The sequence below is a fragment of the Clupea harengus genome, chromosome 4 (genome assembly GCF_900700415.2).
Source record: "Clupea harengus chromosome 4, Ch_v2.0.2, whole genome shotgun sequence".
NCBI classification, from domain to species: Eukaryota; Metazoa; Chordata; class Actinopteri; order Clupeiformes; family Clupeidae; genus Clupea; species Clupea harengus.
Genome location: NC_045155.1, coordinates 29896923 through 29917536, shown reverse-complemented (window position 1 = coordinate 29917536; position 20614 = coordinate 29896923). Strand labels below are relative to the sequence as shown.

General features: G+C 43.2%; 2 protein-coding genes across 3 annotated transcripts; both read right to left on the bottom strand.

Moving 5' to 3' along the window:
• Nucleotides 1-190: 190 nt before the first annotated feature.
• Nucleotides 191-6948, bottom strand: suv39h1b (suppressor of variegation 3-9 homolog 1b). The gene is made up of 6 exons (XM_012820110.2): nucleotides 6788-6948; nucleotides 5423-5610; nucleotides 3741-4400; nucleotides 3096-3242; nucleotides 1886-2015; nucleotides 191-1342 (listed from the first exon to the last, which is right to left on the bottom strand). The coding sequence occupies exons 1-6, from the start codon at nucleotides 6804-6806 to the stop codon at nucleotides 1209-1211; spliced, it is 1278 nt and encodes a 425-aa protein (XP_012675564.1). The 5' UTR covers nucleotides 6807-6948; the 3' UTR covers nucleotides 191-1208.
• A 76-nt stretch (nucleotides 6949-7024) lies between these two features.
• wdr13 (WD repeat domain 13) lies at nucleotides 7025-18677 on the bottom strand. 2 transcript variants are annotated; one of them, XM_012820105.3, is made up of 11 exons: nucleotides 18560-18677; nucleotides 17831-17870; nucleotides 17331-17420; nucleotides 16889-17120; nucleotides 15224-15333; nucleotides 14376-14506; nucleotides 13545-13852; nucleotides 10503-10683; nucleotides 9296-9437; nucleotides 8466-8584; nucleotides 7025-7778 (listed from the first exon to the last, which is right to left on the bottom strand). In XM_012820105.3, exons 2-11 carry the CDS (start codon nucleotides 17839-17841, stop codon nucleotides 7594-7596), a joined length of 1509 nt encoding a protein of 502 aa, XP_012675559.1. In that variant the 5' UTR covers nucleotides 17842-17870; nucleotides 18560-18677; the 3' UTR covers nucleotides 7025-7593. The 2 variants fall into 2 exon arrangements, with proteins under 2 accessions (XP_012675559.1, XP_031422842.1); XM_031566982.2 differs by lacking the exon at nucleotides 17831-17870 and having other exon boundaries at nucleotides 18560-18675.
• Nucleotides 18678-20614: the final 1937 nt, after the last annotated feature.

The window sequence follows — 20614 nt, the reverse complement described above, 5'->3', positions numbered from 1 at the left end:
CCCACTAGAGGATATACGACATCAGCTGCTCTAAGGCATAGTTTGCTTTAAACAGCTTTGTTTGAGATCATCCAGAAAAATGTGACCGGTGAACAGATGGAAAAAGCCATTCATCATGATTCAGAAAACACATGCTAAACTATTTTATAAAATATATCGATGCATTTAATAAACTACCTTATAAAATAGCGTTTCTGGGGTAAGCTTTTATTTCACAGTACATTTTAACCTTGAAGCTTTCCCACTTCATCAAGAAAAAATACATGATTTTTAAACGGGACAAGGCAGCTAATTACACATTTGAATTTCAGCTGTAACAAATTCAGACCGCATCAGCCTCTAAGCACATGTTGTTTTATCACACAAACACACAAGAGCGTAGTGACCACAGATAGGTCCAGTCATGTTTTGGCAAGGCCTTTACTTACAGCATGAGGCAGTGTACAGCTATCATTTACAGAAAAATATTTTGTTTATTTTTTTTTTTTAAAAAAGGTCTTGAATAAAAAAAACTATCAAACATTAAAATTGGTTAACACATTTCAAGAAATAACAGAATAAAGAAACATCCCAGTGATTAACAACTCTACAAATTAGCATCCTTAGCTCATTATACAATGACCCTTCTAATTAGTGATAAAATAAATGTACAGAAAATATTTTATAAACATGTAATCGCACTAGGCGTGAAATGCTGTCGCTTAAAAGAAAGAAAAAAAAACCCAGTACTGAACTGATATGACTGGAGTGTCATGCCAAAAATGCAAAAGGGGCTCTGAGTGTGACATAAATAAAAAAACAGCAAATCCATCTGTGTCTAAAAAAAGTGCTGTACATATTTACACAACGGCCTCAATGGGAATTAAAAGAAAATAAAACATACAATAAACATATAAAGAATTAAACTACAACTTCTTTTGTTCCAAAGATGTACTAGCCGGAGGGCATTATGGACGTGGCCAGACATACATGACAATCCAAATTTTCCACCCCAGCTGTGTAGCTCTTGATATACCATGACAATCCAATTTTTCCTCAGAAAAAAAACCAAAATACATTTAGGTTTAAATGCTGATATGACGTGTATCTCTCAAAGACGACGGGGGTAAAAACAAACATTCTTCATGTAATCACGTTCTCCACACAAACACACACGAAGGTGATGGTTTTGGCATCGAGTTCCAGTTTAAGTTTTTGGCATGACACATCTAAAAGAGGTATTTCCGGCAGGACTCCACACCACACTTGCACTCCATGCGCATGCGTTTCTTAGGGGACCCCGGGAGCCCTGTCACACTGAAATTAGAGTCCATCTTTGTGCTCTCCGCATCCATTGGATCGACTGTGGGAAAGGACAGAAGGAGAGGGCCCAATTACACACGCTTCATCAACGACTAAATCACATTCGTTCATTCTCAAGTTGCTTTTATCTGAAAGTGACGCACAATACAAGTAAGCATTTCATCATGCTACCCGGCAATTTAACCCATGACCTTGGTAGTGTAACCCGTGACCTCCGTAGTATTTGTTTACCCATTAGCTAAAGGTAAAGGTCTGGTATTTAGCAGATGCTTTTATCCAAAGCGGCGTACAGACAATCTGCAGGGATCGGGAATCAAACCCGGGTCCACTGCTCACAAAGCCGTGAGCCTTAACCACTGCACCACAGTGGCCATTAGCTGCACGTCTGTGTGCTAGCTAGTCTTCCTGGGGTCCATTAGCACCCTTCTTCACCAACTAAGTCCAAGCAACACTAGTCATGCTGAAATTAAACACAGAACGTGAGACGTGAGACTTCTATAAATGTTCCCCACGTCATGTGAACCCAGTTCCATCAGAAAAGAACAAGCACACATTTCCATAGAGAATGTTCCAGAAGACTTACTCTGCATTTTGTAGTCGAAGGTGAGCTCTTCCCCAGCTTTAATGCTGCGAGTGGCGAAAAATGCTATCCTCGGCAGCCGCTCGTCCAAGTTGTCAATGAAAACGTTGTATACTTGGAGATTTGGATCACACTGGAGGAGGAGGCATTCGTTAATAAAGGCAATTTTCAAAACAATCAATCAGTGCCTGCTAATCGCACTTTTAAAAGTTACAGATATCAAATCTCTTACCTTGAAAGACGACAAACAGTAAAACATACTAATAGTCTGATGCTTTTAAGTGCTCGGACTGGCTTAAAAGTTTGACGAAGATTGTGATGCCATCAATGCTATCATTCTTGATTCTAAATGAGTCACAGTGCTGGACTAGTGTTGGAATGATTTTGAGTGGATGCATGTGACATGTATAGGCATGTGATATATATACAAGAGCCTTTTAGATGCTAAGGATGTGCCTCAATGATGTTGTTTTAAATGATTCTCTGATTTAATTATTTTTACTTTTATGTATATATTTTTTTTTATACTTAATTTCTGAGTTGTTTAATGTGTTTTGTTTATTTATTTTGTCTGTTTTGTTTTGCTATGGTTTGTTTATTTATTGTTGTATGTATTATGTAGCCTCAATCAGGGCATTGCTGCAAAAGAGCTCTGTGCTCAGTCAATTTTCCCTGAATAAACAATGATGATGATGATGATATACTTTTTTAAAGCAGTGTAATCGACAGCAGAGCTTCACAAGTACATATACATAACAAAGGTCAAAGGTCAATGCAAAATGTGAAAAGCAGGTGTATCTCAGGAGCATATGCTACAGTGGCGCCGTAGATTCCTCCATAATACAAGCTGGTTCAATTTGGATATCTTAAATGTATCTTTACAGGCTGTTAATGAGGTCTGTAAAGCAATTTAATAAACAGCAGCTGGATTAAGATCCTTTGGCAGCCACATCTGAGCTGGCTGATCCACATCACTCGACCTATGCACCCCATCGATGAACATTATCTATTTCCAAAGCTACCACACAAGGTCTTAAAACTCTGCTTGATCCTGCAACCAATTTGCATCTCAACCATGCTTCCGATCAATTTCCTTTTGAGTACTTTAGGCACAGTGAATGTTTCGTAACCTGACTCTCTTCATGGTGATTTACATAAATCATAGAAAAGTTTACTTCATACATGCAAACACAGATGCATATACGTGACTTACGCTGTGGTTGACAAAGTGGGAGATGTTCCCATAGTGGGCTGCGTCTACAGTGTACTCATCGTCCACATAGTCCAGGTCGAACAGGTACGTAGCTCCTTCTTTGTCGTAGATGTGACCTCGCCTCTCAGCTTCCTCTGTTGTGATTATCTGGAATAGACCATCACCCAATCAAAAGCTAGTTATGACAATAAGCCAATCACAGGTCAGATGTGTAAGACACCGAACAGTGCATTTAACAGTGCTTTAAAACTGCAAAGAGCCCGAGAAGGGAAATTAGAATCATCTTCATATTTACAAAACACCAAAAATGTTCTTTAAAAGTTAACGTTCTATGTCTAAATTGTGCTCCAGTGGTGAGACATGTTCTTTAGAAATGCTACATAGATCCAGAAAGAACCAGAGGCTGGGTTATGCATAGAAATCTTCTCAGTAAGTTCTACAAAAGCCCCTTCAGAAAAAAATGTCATGGGGAGAAGAAAAGACATTTTAAAGCCACCTGTGCCCTTTTTTGTACAGGAGATCATTAAACTGCCCAAACTATTGCTTATCAAAAAGTATCTGATGAAGAAGCCATCTGCCACAGAACAAACCCTCCCAACAGGCAAGGACAGGATAAAACCTTACTCATACTACGCCCTGACCTACCTCTCCCACGTACTCCATGACGAAGCTGTTCTTGCGTATGCGCTCCATGGCGCGTACGCCCCAGCCGCGGCCATTGTCCGTGCGGAAGATGCAGAGCGAGTGGCGGATGCCGCGCTGCACCACGCGGTTGAGGCAGTCGGGCCCGCAGCGGCAGCGCTTGTTGCACTCGTAGATGGGCATGCCTGGCCGCAGGCGCACCTGGCCCTGCTCGTTGTAGGCGAAGCGGTGCTGCGAGGCGCCGGCGCAGCAGCCGTTCACCGGCTTGCCGTGGCAGTCCGTGCACTCGCAGCCCAGCGCCACCTCCGTCAGCGAGATGCCGTCGCCCACCTTGTAGTCGTTGATGTAGGTGAAGCTGCGCGGCGGGCCCACCAGGTCCACGTGGTTCTGCACGGAGATGCGGCCGCCGCCGCGCTGCAGGTTGAGCGCGGTGAGCTCGCACTCCCAGCGCTGTAGCCTCTTGCGCAGCTTGGCGCGCTGCACCATGTAGGAGGCGGTGGCGGGGTCCAGGCGGCGCGGCACGCTGCGCCGTCTCTGTCGTTGGAGCTCGAGCATCAGGTCCTCGTAGAACTGGCTCAGGAGCGCCACGCACTTCAGGTTCTTGCGTGGCTCCCACGTGTTCCTGGACTCAGGGAAACCCCGCCACTTCACCATGTACAGCTCCTGTGGAACACACCACAGCGATTAACCATGGCAACGCACCCCAGAACATCACAGCCGTAGAGGCAGATTGGCGAGTGCATTTTTGCAGTGTTTCTCTCTTTACCTCTCTCTCTCTCTGCTTTGCATGGAGCAGAGTCCTGCACTGGACACAATCCCACAACCCTGGATAAAGGAGGCAGGGATGCTAGTAAGGAGGCTAAAACCCATGGGTCGAATATGAGGTTTACTCATTGGACAGTTCGACACCCACTGACCACCACTACATTTTCTCAGAAAGAAATATCTAGTCTCTGTGATTATCCAAGTCTTAACAGGTCTCTACAGCTTTCAAATAAAGGCTGAGTGCTTTCCAAGTACTGTTTATGGAGTTTTGGGAGAAACCCACCCTCGAACCTCTGTTTATCAGTACAGGATTTGCTATATGGAAAATATATGAAAAATCCAAAGCTCTGCCATCAAGAAAAAAAGACATTGACATCTAACATCCATCCAATCAGAACAGGAGTTGCTCCATACTGGGACAAAACCTCGCCTGAGAATCATGTGTCCTTGACAAGGCAGTGCACCTATGCATTTTGGATCGAACACTCAAGGAGAGGGTGTATCTTTGGTGGAGTTTTTAAGAAGAAGAAGAAGAAGAAGAAGAAAAAAAAAAAAGAATTGCGGACTGTACTAACCTAACGACGTTAAGCAAACACTAAGTAGGTATGTTACATATATGTGATCATACACACAGACTGATGACAGACAGCCAACACTAAGTATGTTACATATATGTGATCATACATACAGACTGATGACAAAGTAACACTCCCTGCTGCAGACAGCCAGGACCACTACTTTCACTTTCTGTTTGATTTATACAACTTACATATGGTACATGACTAAGTAAAGAGGAAAATAAGGGGTTCTGGCTGTACCTATAATTGTCTCACACTATACGACTTGGAAACAACTGTTTTTAAAAGAGTCAAACAAGCACATAATTTATGGCAAATAGTTAAATGAAAAAAATAGTTCACCTGTGGCGGTGGAGTCGTTCCATCCTTTAGCTTCCCTACTGGGACTACCCTTTTGTAGTTGCATAGATACTCCACTTCATATTCAGTGAGATTGGTTTTGCTAACTCCGAGCTCCTTGCACGTCACTCCCTCTGAACGGCAGAGGGACTCCAGCTCGTCTGTGGTGGCCTTGCAGGGGACTCTGCACTCTACGGTCAAAACAGAGAAGCCAGGAGGAATGAGTACTTCGTACATGACACATAGCATGACATTGTGTTTAGTAACGTTAACGTTTAATTTAACTTCATGTTAACGTAAATGTTTTTAGAAACGCTAAATGCCAACGACAACCATTTTAAATGCCAATGAAACAGTTTACTGTGAAGTATGACAACGCAGTGTTTTAACAGCGACAGTGCACGTATGTGCATGGTGAAGAGCACATATAACTGACCTTGTCAGAGTACGGTCCCTGGAGCAGACTTTCTAGCAAAACAGTGGTCGGACGGCCGCACCACACCGAATGCTTGAAGTTGTTACCCTACCTAGCTACGCAAAGTTTATTACAATCCCAGGATTCAAACAGGTTTTTAGTTTCAGGGCCTGTCTGTTAGAAACAATCGATGTGACTGTTAACCTAACAGTCCCATTAGCATAATCTTTTCATTTCAAATGTTCACAAAACGACCACAACATATGAAAAGTCAGTTGATTCTGAGGTGATTTAGTAGTCCCTTACGTTAAGCTTTTAATAACAATGTTAACCCACGACTGTTCCGTTGAAGCTATCTAACAAGGGGCAATAAGATTACAGGACTTATCCACCTCGCTGAGTAACGTTTCTTAAATCCAAATAACGTTATTAATGACCTTTTCTGTCTGCACCAGTAAGATAACAATGGGTACCGGCTAACGTTAAGCTAACTAAGAATATCGCTAGCCATGTAGCTAGCTTTCCTGTTAGCAACAACGTCATCAGAGGCCACTTGGCTAGCTACAGCTCAACACCAATATCACTTCAAAGGGAAATTGTATTCGCAGTGTGATTAATGCTGTGCGATGTAAAACTAACAACGTTTGGTGAACTACACAACCAGTACAACATTTAGGTGGATTATCCATGAGGATCTAGTTAGCTATTCTCCACGGCTAACTAGCTATGTAGCTAGAGAAGTTAAAACTTGGCGCTAACCGAGAGAGACGTATTAAGGAATGACAACAATCAAAAGATGGTGTTGTTGCTGTTGAGTCTTTCACGTGTCACTGCACCGTCCGATACGGGCACCATTTACTCCTTGTATCACCTTGGATAAAATAATTAGCAGTCTGGTGCTATGGTGTTTGTTATTTCGCTCTTTTTTTTTTTACTTGAAAGAGTAGTCTTACCTTTCAAATTTTCCGCCATGGTTCCTACCACCGCCAAAACGAAAAAGTAGAATCACTGCCAATCATTGGATAGGAAGTGGTTCGAGGGATGGTTAAAGCAACCAATAGGAATTGACTTTGGAATGCTACGTACAAAAAATGCTATAATTGATATTTCCGACAGGGGCGCTGTTCTGGTTCCATTCGCAGCACACTTCCGAGGCAACCCAACAAACCAGCTAAAAGTGAAGCCAGCAATTGGTTGATATATATATATGTCATTTATTATATCGCAACAATGCAAGTCATAAATACAACAGACCGTTTTGTAGTGTAAGCCAGCATGACTTTTACAGTAAACACACAAAAGAGAAAACATAATCCAAGAGGTCCCACTTTGATATGTTTCTATCTCTTCTATATTAGTTTTTTTGTATACATTACATTAGGTACTGCAATGCAGTGCCACATAGTGTCGTGCAAACATCTTTTCAGACCAACACTGACAGCAGACAAAAGATGCCTGCTGAAATTAAGGATATGTAAGGAACCCTCCTGCCATTGTGAGTCAGTCACTCTGTCAGTATTTTCTAAGCAACTGTGATAACGCACTTACAAACATACAGGTAGCAATGCACCTCTCATTATTACCCCCCCCCCCCCCCAACCCTATTCTGTCAGACAAAGGCGGTTTCTCTTTAACGGCTTGTGAGCCTCGAGGAGATGAGCGAGTCTTTTAGGTAAAGGTGTAATTGCACATGATGGGAACGGACGGACCAGTGTGCAAGCTGTGGTAGCTGGCGCGTGGAAGCATGGCGTTGCCGCGGTTACTTCTGCTCCCGCCTCCAGATGATGACCATGCCGGTGGCGTCAGAGGAGGCGAGGAGAGACTCGTCGCAGTTGAAGCTGACGTCCAGCACGGGGCCGCTGTGACCCTGGAGCTTGTTGACGATGGCCTTGGTGTTGCGCTCCACGTCAAAGAAGTACACACAGGCATCCTCACTACCCGTGACTGGGTGAAGAGAAAGGTCGAGGTCAAGGTCAAGGCAAGACTTCTGAAAGCTAGTTATCATTAGCTTGAAACCATTTTGAATGTTTCTTAAAAAAATCCTACATTTACTCATCAATGGTCACTTGCTCTGACCCGTAAAACAAGAAACAACCCCCAACTTTAAAAAAAAAAAGTCTTAAAAATAGAACAGGCTTAACAAGATTACAATGTTCTGCCTTTGGTTGAAAATTTGGCAAGGTCACACAGTGGATGCTGCGAGCTGATGGCACTGATGACACACATGGGTGCTTTTGACAAGCCTAATTTAAGCTCTGTCATTTCATGTCACCCAGCTTGACTGCAAGCATCTGGTGATGGGTTATTTTGGGGATTCAGAATCACACAAACCCTCTGCAGTACACTGGGGTTTGTAGTTTTGATCAGAAGAATCTGCTAATGAGAGACTGACAGAACAGTTTTCTTTTCTTCTAAACCTGTCCCTACCCCGTGTGTCTCTACTTCCGACTCTAGTGCTTGACAGAGCAACATCCCACAATATGGATGAACTACAATATAAACATCCAACAAATGTTATTCATTTTGCCCCATTTTGCTCTGAATCATTCTTCTATATCCCTTCTGATATCAATGCTGACCATCAAATCTATCCAAATGTTGTCCTGTAGATCATGGGTAACAGTGCCTTACCTACGCAGGCCCCCTGCCTGAAGGACATGAGGGGGCAGAAGATGCTGTGGATGGGCTGAGAGCCATGCTGGATGGGGAAGCTCCTCTTCAGCTGCAGAGTGCCTTCATTGTCCACCACCCTGTTAAGGGAACACACACACACACACACACACACACACACACACACACACACACACACACACACACACACACACACACACACACACACACACACACACACACACACACACACACACACACACACACACACACACACACACACACTTAAATCTGCATTCAGAGTTCACTCACCAGCGTTTATCACTCAGAGGTGATACATAAGATGATGCTGTATATTTCCAACATTCTGAGAGAATTTAGTCCAAAGACCTTTCAACATACTGACACTTGCATTAGTTTTGTTCTAAACAACTATACATACATTTAAATATAAATTTACTCTGTGAACCCGTTCATCTGTAAAGGGACATTTACAGCAGATTAAGCTAGATATAATTTCCGATTCCAACACAGCCATTCCGGTAATACCCATTAAAAAGAAAAACTTCTTTAGTTTGTTCTCACATAGAAATTCTGGAAGGCTCTTAAAAGCTATTTCTGGATCCATTAGAGGTAATTATGTAGAAGCCTAAAGGGGTCTTCTGAAGTGAAGAGGGGCAATGACACAAAAGGTATCAAGCTCTTCAACTCTTTCAACAAAAAACCTTGGAAGATTATGGAGAGTAGTCAAGGTTCTATGCAGAATGTTTTTGTGTTCTGGGACCCGACAGAAGAATCCTTGAAGAGTTTCGAGCAACTGCTTCCGTCTCTAAAAGTAAAAGCCTGCTGACCTGTAGAGGAGAAGCTTGTTGAGACAGGCGTTGACCAGCAGAGAGGGGTCTCTGGCCTCGCGGCTGATCCAGGAGCGGGCCGAGATGCTGGAGATGGGACTACCCTCCGTCACCACCAGGCGCTTCGCTTTGGTCAGTTTGCCTGGAAGACACACCCAGAGGACTGGGTCAAATACACACCTCCACATACAAATGATGGGTTTACACTGTGTGTCTGTTCCAGGAGCGCACACACACACACACACACACACACACACACACACACACACACACACACACACACACACACACACACACACACACACACACACACACACACACACACACACACACACACACCCCCAGAGGACTGGGTCAAATACACATCTCCACATACAAATTATGGGTTTACACTGTGTGTCTGTTCCAGGAGCACACACGCACACACACACACACACACACACACCCAGAGGACTTGGTCAAATACACATCTCCACATACAAATTATGGGTTTACACTGTGTGTCTGTTCCAGGAGCACTAAGCACACACACACACACACACACACACACACACACACACACACACACACACACACACACACACACACACACACACACAGGACTTGGTCAAATACACACCTCCACATACAAATGATGGGTTTACACTGGGGGCGACAGTGTTCAAGGAACACACACACACACACACACACACACACAGACACACACACACACACCCAGAGGACTGGGTCAAATACACATCTCCACATACAAATTATGGGTTTACACTGGGGGCGACAGTGTTCCAGGAGGTAGAGGAGTTGTTTAGTAATCGGAAGGTTGCCAGTTCGATCCCGACGACACATCCTGACCAAGTGTCAAAGTGTCCTTGAACCCCTAATGCGTTAGCACCTTAGATAGTAGCCTCTGCCATCGGTGTATGATTGGGTAGACGTCTGAGGCATTAATGTGTAAAGCGCTTTGGGTGCTCTCTGAGTAGAAAAACGCTATATAATTGAATTATAGTATCATTTACCATTTCCACTGTGTGTCTGTTCCAGGAGCGTTATGTACACACACACCAAAACCCCAATGAGGGCCGCATGCCACATTTATTTGAGGTATTACACTGTAATTAACTTATTAATTATACTCAAGTGTCAACGTTTTTATGTAATAAGAGAAAACCATGCCTGGGATCATATACACATGATCATAATGAGACCGTACCTGTGGCCATGTCAAACAGGAAGGAGAATATGCTTCCTCGGTCGTCCCCGGCCCACAAAATCCTTCCTGGTGCGTCGAAGGAGAGGGACATGACTCTTCCTGTCAGTTTACTGGAGCCGCCTTTCACCTTCTTCCCCGTGGAGATGTTCACCACCTGCAGCAGGTGCTTACTGTTCCCCACCTACACACACGCACGCACACACACACACACACACACACACACACACACACACACACACACACACACACACACACACACACACACACACACACACACACACACACACACACACACACACACACACACACACACACACACACACACACACACACACACACACACACACACACAGACACAGAAAGAGGGGATGGGTTTGTGGTGGAAGTCTCCTTTTTGAATTTAGATGGATAAACTCCAACACATGTATGTTTATCACCAACTTGTGAGTGGGGACCCAGCTCTCAAGCAGAGTGAGTCCCCGAATAAAAAACACCAAACACACAGCTTTTGGACTACTCAGTGAATACATGAGTCATTCTTCAGTGGAAAGTTACTGTTGGGCAGTGGGGGCTGTTGCTTTAAGAGTGGGGGCTGTTGCCATCTTGGGCGCAGAGTTACACAAGGACATCTAGTTTTTTCAAAATTCAAAGTCTCGCACCAGACAGGGAGAAAAAAGGAGAGCAGAAAGGTTTGTCTCGCTGACAACTTTATCTTATCTAAAATACCATAAACAGTAAGAGTGCAGCTAAACAAAGAACCTGGAAACTCAATTAATTAACACAATTAATTCTTTAAAAATCTCTGTTACAGGTTCATATATGCACACTTATCGCCACAGTCACGCATTTCACATATAACTCATTAACACGTAGGCTTCACAACCATAAAATCCACACATTCAAATAGAGATATTGCCATCACACATGCTTTCAAAAGAACATTAAGCCAAAGCTGTACTTTTTAATCACTAACTACGAATCTGAATCAGTGCATCTTGTTTTAAACCAATTAGAGGTGGCCATTTCTGCCTCTGCCTGCCAATCATCTGCATCATACAGAGGCGATGTTCAGGTTCCAGGGTGTAGGACACAAGTTGGAGAGAGGTAAACGAGGGAGGGACAGGGGAATTCACTGGAGCAATTTTAAGATGAAAGTCCTTGCTTGAAATCTAGGGGCCATATTGGTTGGATGGACACAGAACAGGTTTTTTTCACCTATGTGATCATTTGACCTACAGTCCTTCTGGTTCCAACCATCCACACCACTCGTGGACTGTCAGGCTTTGGGTTTAAGCTTCATGGCTAAGGGCTGGGCTGGACCAAGTTAATACTTCTGCTACGATGTTCACCCTTTGCACTGAGGAGGGAGGGGAGGGTATGTGCACTTTCAGGTTTCAGGTGTCAGGGTTAGCATTTTGGGCTAAATTATTGTAAAAGACAGTATTGCGCCTGAAGAAAGACAGGCTGTGCACTCAAACAGCCTGAACAGACTGAAATGCAAAACAGTCAAAAAGAACACCCCCACAGACCTCAAATATTTTAAAAAGGCAGGGTTTAGTATTTGCAAACGTGTACACATGTTGTTAATGAATCCAAAGAGATGCATCATGCAGGTTATTATGGTGAAAATCAAAATCCCACATTGTAGTGACACACTTCTCTGTGAGCGGCCTTTTGCATTAAACAGGTGATTCTACTACTAAGAATACCCTTTGTGTTAGCCTCCTTATTTCTGAGGCTATGACCCAGCGGTATAGTAGTAGTAATAGCAGTAGTAGTAGCCGAAGTAGTAGTAATAATAATAGTAGTAGTAGTAGTAGTAATAGTAGTAGTAGTAGTAGTAACAGTAGTAGTAGTAGTAATAATAGTAGTAGTAATAATAGTAGTAGCAGTAGTAACAGTAGTAATAGTAGTAGTAGTAGTAGTAATAATAGTAGTAGTAGTAATAGTAGTAGTAGTAGTAATAATAGTAGTAGTAGTAATAGTAATAGTAGTAGTAGTAATAGTAATAATAGTAGTAGTAGTAATAGTAGTAGTAGTAGTAGTAATAGTAATAATAGTAGTAGTAGTAATAGTAGTAGTAGTAGTAGTAGTAATAGTAATAATAGTAGTAGTAGTAATAGTAATAGTAGTAGTAGTAGTAGTAATAGTAGTAGTAGTAATAGTAATAATAGTAGTAGTAGTAATAGTAGTAATAGTAATAATAGTAGTAGTAGTAATAGTAGTAGTAGTAATAGTAATAATAGTAGTAGTAGTAATAGTAATAGTAGTAGTAGTAGTAATAGTAATAGTAGTAGTAGTAGTAGTAATAGTAATAATAGTAGTAGTAGTAATAGTAATAGTAGTAGTAGTAGTAGTAATAGTAGCAGTAGTAGTAGTAGTAGTAGTAGTAGTATTAGTAATAGTAGCAGTAGTAGTAGTAGTAGTAGTAGTAGTAGTAGTAGTAATAGTAGTAATAATAGTAGTAGTAGTAGTAGTAATAGTAGCAGCAGTAGTAGCGGTAGAAATTATAGTAGTAGTAATAATAGTAATAGTACTACTGCTCTCTATTGTAGTAGTAGTAGTAGTAATAGTAGCAGCAGTAGTAGCGGTAGTAGCAGTAGAAATAATAGTAGTAGTAGTAATAGTAATAGTAGTAGTAGTAGTAGTAATAATAGTAGTAGTAGTAGTAGTAATAGTAGCAGCAGTAGTAGCGGTAGAAATTATAGTAGTAGTAATAATAGTAATAGTACTACTGCTCTCTATTGTAAGAGGAGGCTCCATATCTTTGGAGCTATGGCCTAAACAAGTAGTAGCAGCAACAGTAGTTGTAATAGTAGTAACAGTATTAATAGTATGACTACTCTTCATCGCAGGAGGAGGCTCTTTGTCTCTGGAGCTACGGTCTAAAGGAGCAGCAGCAGCAGTAGTAGTAGTAGTAGTAGTAGTAGTAGTCTAAATACTATTACAGCTCTCTATTGTAGGAGGAAGCTCCTTGGCTTTGGAGCTCTGGCGTAAAGTCGTTTACTGTCTGGAGTTGTGACGCGGAGCAGGCCGACTCACCACAGTGAGGTTGTTGTTCATGGGCTGGAAGGTGCAGCAGAGCAGCTCGCTGGCGTCTGGGTCGCTCACTTCCCGGATGCAGCGCCCGTCCTCCGTGTTCCAGATGCGCAGCGTGCCGTCCTGAGACGTCGACACGATGACGTCGTTGCTAAGCGACCAGGCAAAGTCGGTAACCGGCCCCGCGTGGCCCCGAAGAGTCACCTTGACCGTCGGAGGAGATGGGGACAGTGTCATGATTGACAGGGTCCCATCCAAGGAGCAGCATGCCAGCAGATGCTTGTCGTCGTTGGCAAACTGCAGTCTTGGAACTACACGGGACACACGGACCACAGGCAGGGAGAGAGAGGGGGAAGACCAGAGGATAAGGATAAGACTACAAAAAGCTATAGAGTTAGTGCTACTATATACAAACATAAATACATATATACAAACTATTCAACAGCTACTTTCCAAGTAATAGCTTACTATTGGATGAGCCTACTATTACATTACCCAATGTCTTTTGGTATAATTCTGATATGCCCTTTTTGGCATTTTCTTCTTTCTGAATCATTTAGTTTTTTGTTTCGCGAGAGTTTTCAGCTGTATGGCAACTCATGAGTCATCCACTGCATTGCAGCTGTTTCTGTTAAAAACTACTACAGCTGAGCACTTCACTGGCTTGTTTCAAGGTAGCCTTTGAAGCCACTGACAGTCTCAGTCTCAGTCTTAGTCTAAGCTGAGCGCTTGACAGACACCACTGACGTTCCGCTGTTGCTCCCTCTGTAACAACACTGTATTTAGTGCGTGTGGCGCAGCTGCCTCTGGGCCCCGGCAGATCGGCTCACTCACCGGCGGAGTCTACGTGCTGGTCGAAGATGTGGTGCATGCCAGCGAAGGCGTAGTTCTCACTCAGCGTGGTGTCCCCTGCCATGGCACGGCTGGCCTCGGCCACTGACGTGGGCACTAGGCTGCCAGGGGGCCTGAATTTAAAGCAGATCATCAGCGAATCATTAGCAGATACTGAAACATGGTATAGAAAAAACTACATTTGTGGCAGTAAGATAGTTCTTTGATGTAACGTATATGTGTTATACTATGTATGTATGAAATAAGACAATGCATTTCCAGTCAAGGCACGATTAAAAACATCCTATCCTATGTCATCCTATTCATAATGCACAATAACTCTAGATCAGGAGTCATCGGTCCTACGCCCGAGATCCCTCTATTCTGCACGGCTCTGCATACCTGACTAAGCTCATCAGTGGTGTTTGTGATTTTGCTACACACGTCTAAGCTTTAGCTTCTCAAGATCCTTACAATTACACTTCAATCAGGTATGCTTAGAGCAGGAAGAAATAGAGGACTTTCTGTGCTGGGAGTCTTCAGGAACTGGATTGAGGACCCTTGCTATGGAAAAATACAATAAACATCAGTAAATTAGCCTTTAAGAGGTTTTTAGAGGCTTTTAAAGGTAATTGGTCTTAGCCATTTAGGTGTGTTTCTGTGGCTCAACTGGTAGAACAAAGGGCTAACAACCCCAAGAGTGTAATTCCCCTGATGCCTCAAGGTAACTAATGAAGATGTATATCTGTACTGTACATTGCCTTGGATAAAAGCGCCTGCTAACTGAATAAATTCTCTTCATAAGACCGCTCAGTTCCCATTCCTCCCCGGTGCTTCGGTTGAGGCATTACCTCTCGTCGTAGACGGCGCGGTTCATCTGGGCTTGCAGCTGGTAGGAGCCTCGACTCACAGACCGCCGGTGGCCCCGAGCGCCCTGTGCCCTGGGGTCCTCCTCAAAGTCCTGAGAGAGGAATGGAGGGAGAGAAAAACAGACGGATAACAGATAGAGAGAGAAGGAGAGGGAGGGAGAAAGAGAGACAGTGAGAGAGAGAGAGGGAAAGAGAGAGAGGGAAAGAGAGAGAGGGAGAGAAAGAGAGATGGGGATAGCGAGTGGGAGAGAGAGGAGGGGAGAGAGAGAGAAAGAGAGAGGGGGGGAGGAGGGGAGAGACAGGGTGAGAAAGAGAGTGAGGGAGAGGTGTGAGCAGAGACACTGTGTTGCACGAAACACTGCTTTAGCTACAGTCAGCATGCTTCATGACAACCTCATTTCAAACATACAAGGTCTCTAGCACGATCCCAGGCCATGCAGTGCAAATCTACACAACTAAAATGATACAGTAATGAACAGCAGCAATGAAAACTGCCACTCAACAAAGGCACTACTTGCACACCCATGCACTTATGACAATGAACCTTCTTTCACACGAGGCTGATTGGCATCTCATATCACCAAAGACATGGAACGCGTCTCGGCCCTCTTACAAACTGAGTCTGTCTCAACGTTTCATTTTTGGACATTATAACCGTAACTCTGTCTCCTCTTGTACTTTCTGTATGGATGTTTAGTATCTCCTGAGAACTCTGCAGTGCTCGTTGTTATTCTATACATTTCATTTTCCTTTCCACATTTCTCAATTTTTTTCTTTTTCAGCGTTTCCCCTTCTTTGTCGCCTGTCATTACTTTCTCCCCATCTTTCTTTGGCTGTATTTTGCACCAGCTACCTGGTTTGGGCAGTGCACTCTGTACTGTTTTTGCTTTCACTTCTGCCACCCCTCTCTCTGTATGCATCTTCTGAGTGTCGTGGCCAGTTATTGACTGTTTGGTTGTAGATTTTCACAACAACTCCTCCAAACTGCGCTGTTCAAACTTCTGTCTTCCCTCTCTCCTGTTTTTCACTCTTTCATCTCTTCTTCTCTCATCTCTCTCTGTCTGTCTGTCTGTCTGTCTGTCTGTCTGTCTGTCTGTCTGTCCCTCTTTAAACGTAACCTCCATTTGTTTTAGTGTTATACTGAAGCTGTTAACAGTTGGCTGACCTGTTCCGCTGAGACCCTTGCCTTCCCTCTCTCTCTCTCTCTCTCTCGCTCTGTGGTCCTCTATTTGTTTTAGTGATTTCAGTAGCCAATCAAAACCGCTCTTCCCAAACACTAGTCTTCTCCCTACTGTCCTTTTCTATTTTGTATTTCACCTTACCCCTTCTCATTCTCCCATCCCTGTCCTCTTCCTAATCATGCTCTCTCTCTCTGTGTGTCTCTCTCTCTGTGTCTCTCTCTCTGTGTCTCTCTCTGTGTGTCTCTCTCTCTGTGTCTCTCTCTCTGTGTGTCTCTCTCTGTGTCTCTCTATCTCTGTCTGTGTGTGTGGGCCAAACCGTCACTTCTTTTAGAGTTGTGCTACAGCTGTTCATACTGGTCTGACCATATGTCTGCCCTTTCTCTTCAGTCTTTTGCACTTCTCCCATCCCTCTCTCTTAATCACTCCCATTTCTCTGTCACTTTCTCTCTCTCTGTGTGGGCCTAACCTCCATGCGGTCCAGCGTGGTGCGGGAGCTGCGCACGCTGCTAGCCTTGAAGCTGCTCTGCTCGGACAGGGGCCCGTATCGCAGGGCCAGCAGCTGGCTGCGTACGCGCAGGTACTGCTTGCGCAGCCCTGGCTCAAAGCCGCACTTGGCGTTCTCACGCAGCAGCTGACTGCGGCGTCGGATGTACTGCGTGCGGAACTGGGGGAAGGTGGGCGTGCGGTAAGCATTGTACCTGCAGAGACAGTGGCACAAACCACACAGGAGAGGTCAAAATAAAACACACTTAAAAGACACATACACAAAACACACACACACATTCAAAACAGCAGCCAAATGAACTCCTATACCCAGGCGACAAGTCAAGAAAATGCAACTTTGTGAAGTGTAGAGATTTGGAAAATTATACTTTCAAATCAGAGGAAATATAATTTCTCGGACTCACCTTGCGTCGACTGCCAAGACCTGCTGCCAAACTGCAGCCATTCCACGCAAGGAAGCAGGATAGCCTAAGGCAGATGTGGCGTCAAGAAACCTGGAGAGAGAGAGGGACATCTTGTTTATTCATCTCGTATACAAATCAGTTGTTTCATATATTGACAAATTGCTGTTTATCAAAACTGCCGCCTACAGGAAAATGATACGCTGTAAAAGCAAATTTCCCTCATGCATACTGTGTTTCTTATTTGTGTACAGTTTGCCCATAATGCTGTGCGAGCCTGGTAGTGGAAGTGAGGGATGTTAGAATTTGAATTTTTTAGGAAGTGTTCCATTTTAGAATGTACTTGTGTTTCCCTGCCTGTGTTAATGTCAGTGTATATTTATGTTGTCCTTTTAGTCTGTGTGTTATGTGTAATGACCCGGTGCAGTCTCCTTGTGCACTAGCGTCTTTGTGTATCATTGCCCTGTGCGCTGTGTCTGCGAATAAGATCCCTGCCATCCTACCCATTCGCCATCAGTTCCAAAGTGTTCGTTTGCTGCCTGCCTGCAATAAACATTAAAGAAACGTTTGCCTCCTGCTCATCAATATAGTAATGTGTTAATGTTTAATTTTTGAGCCTGCATTGAGAAGAAACATTTTGGGGAGACTGGCAGGTACAGTATTGAGCAACTAGACCTACAAAACGAATGAATAACGCACAGTCCAAATATGCACAACAATCAGCAATGACTATCTTTAAACGTAGCCGACATCTTTGCCAAATCCTCGGGGAAGTCAGCTAGCCATGTTGCATGCTAGGTAGCTTACTAGCTACAATTGTGCAGGTGTTTGAGTCATTCATTTGAGATTAATAACGGCTGTATACTGTAAAACACACTAACGTATTGTTACCTCGCTAATCCTAACCCGTAGGTGCAACACTGACAAGGATTATGGACTATGCAAACGGGTAAAAATGTCAACCCTCGATTACACAGCGGGAAGTATGCTGGCAATATGCACTGTTTTGGGAAAATAAATCCCTAGCATTGCTAGGGAAGATGTCAGTTATCGCTAAGTTAGCTTATTAGCTAGCAAGATAGCCAATTTCAATAGACTCAAAACAATAACAGTAGGTTTTCCACCTTACATGTAGTTTCCCCTCGTAATATTGGCGATCATAAAGGTAAAGAATATTTTTCGGCCCCACTCCTAACAGATAATGTCTACAGTATGTGTCATTTTCTACCCACCTTCTTTCCAATACTTCTCACCGATGCATTTTACTCTGGACACTGACAGACGCTGGATGGGTCATGTGACATTCTTTCTCCCACCCATCGCGCGGCAACGTTATCAGATCTATAACACATACGGATTAGAATATGTCAGCCGTTCTGCATACTTTAACTTCCATTACTCAGTGGAGATTTGCAGATGCCGCAGTGTTACTATTTTATGAACACATCTAAGGTTTAAGGGACCTAGGGCGTGTTCGCGTCGAAGCACACAGATGCGGTGGAAAACAATGGCACTACAATGAGGCTTGGTGACAAACTAAGTGAAAGGCCTAAATATAGAAACTGGAGTGGTAGTTTAAACTAGACTACAGTTAGTGTTGTATCACTCTGTGAACAAAGTGCAAGGTTGTGTCATTGAGATACTACATGATCATTGAGTAAAATATTCCCACATTTATAAATGTACATGAGATACTACTTAGAAAGGGCCTCCCATCTCCCCTCAACATTGGTTAACCCTCTCAGACACATACTAAGAGACAAAACTGAAGTCATATTTCACAAGAGGAAATAGGCCTTTGTGTTGACAGTGGATTTCTTTAATTCTGGCAACTCTCCATCTTTGAGTGATCTTTTTTCTTTTTTGAGCTATGTGTCAGTGCTTTGATGATCCCCTGACCTCCATGAGAACGCGGTTCCAGTCCACAGGCATGGCTGCATTCTCCATATAAACATTATTGACATTCCTCCAGGGTTTGCGTCAGAAGGCCTTTCTCAAACCGTCCATATAAGACCATATGACCATATAAATATATATATTAATTTTGCCTATCATTGAAGTGGACCATTAGGATGTTGACCATGTACAACTGTCAAAAGTAATGCAAGACAGCTGATACAGCCTATATCAACAGCCTATACCTTGTTTCTTTTTCTAGTTGTTGCGAGACTCATCCAAGGTACCAATATAGATATTGATAGGCATCTAAGTAGGCCTAATGAATCTGTGTCATACACACACTATATATATATATAATGTATAGAGATACAGTGTAGCTTCATTATATAGAAACTACATTTACATTTACATTGTCATTTAGCAGACGCTTTTGTCCAAAGCGACGTACAAGGGAGAGAATAGTCAAGCTACAAGCAATAGAACCTGGTGTAACAATAAATACTACTTTACATAAGAAATATAACAAAATGAAATAAAAAGAAAAAGAAGTGCAGAAATGTAACTGCTGTAATTGCAAGTTACGCACTAGTTGAAGTGCCAGTTGGGACGTGAAGTGCTCTCTGAAGAATTGGGTCTTCAAAAGCTTATGCTGTCTATACATCTATGTGGACTGCTGTACATACGTTTTACACTGGGTTATCTTTGTAGTCTTTCATATTCATAAGGGCAGTATGAGAGCGAAGCGTCCACGCATCTGGAAGGACAATAATGAGATTATCTGCTGGGCGCAGGCATCCGTGGTTTTCACCTGAGCTCAGCAAAGCCTGAAGGGATGGCGGGCGTGCGGCACAGCTGACGGGGCTCTTTGCTTGTTCGGCGCGCTTTTTCCCGAAGGGGCCCCGGTGACCACCGCAAGCCATAAATGAGGGATGGGAACAACGCAGGCCACTTCATTTTCAAACAGGGTGTGAAGACTTTGGAGCTCAGCCAAAATGCCAGGAACAAAAGGTAAGTGAGGCAATCTTTGATCTTTTTTTGATCTTTGAAAAATCAAATATGGGGTCAGTCTATTAACAGTACCATACAAAAATGTATTTTCATGATACCTGGGTATTTGAAAATGTACAGTCACAGTTGAATCTAGTTTGGGTCATAATGATTACCAATGGCTGAAAGCCAGAGTGTCCAGAAAATCGCAATGTCCCGTCCTCTGAGAGGTCAGAGCAGCGTTTCACATTAACGACAGTTAAAGGTTAATGTCATACAGACAGATATCCAGGGATTACTGAGCGACAAATCCAATGTTTGGCATTCCTGGGAGAGATTTTCTAAATTAAATGTCTAAAATGTTTATATGTCCTCTAGGTAATAAATCGGACAAGAAATCA

Coding starts and splice junctions, on each gene's coding strand:
- suv39h1b (XM_012820110.2), bottom strand. Junction 2,016..3,095: donor CCCACTTTGTCAACCACAGC/GTAAGTCACGTA, acceptor CTCCTCCTCCAG/TGTGATCCAAATCTCCAAGT. Junction 1,343..1,885: donor CTTCGACTACAAAATGCAGA/GTAAGTCTTCTG, acceptor CCTTTCCCACAG/TCGATCCAATGGATGCGGAG.
- wdr13 (XM_012820105.3), bottom strand. Junction 10,684..13,544: donor TGAACAACAACCTCACTGTG/GTGAGTCGGCCT, acceptor GCGTGTGTGTAG/GTGGGGAACAGTAAGCACCT. Junction 8,585..9,295: donor AACAAGCTTCTCCTCTACAG/GTCAGCAGGCTT, acceptor TTCCCTTAACAG/GGTGGTGGACAATGAAGGCA.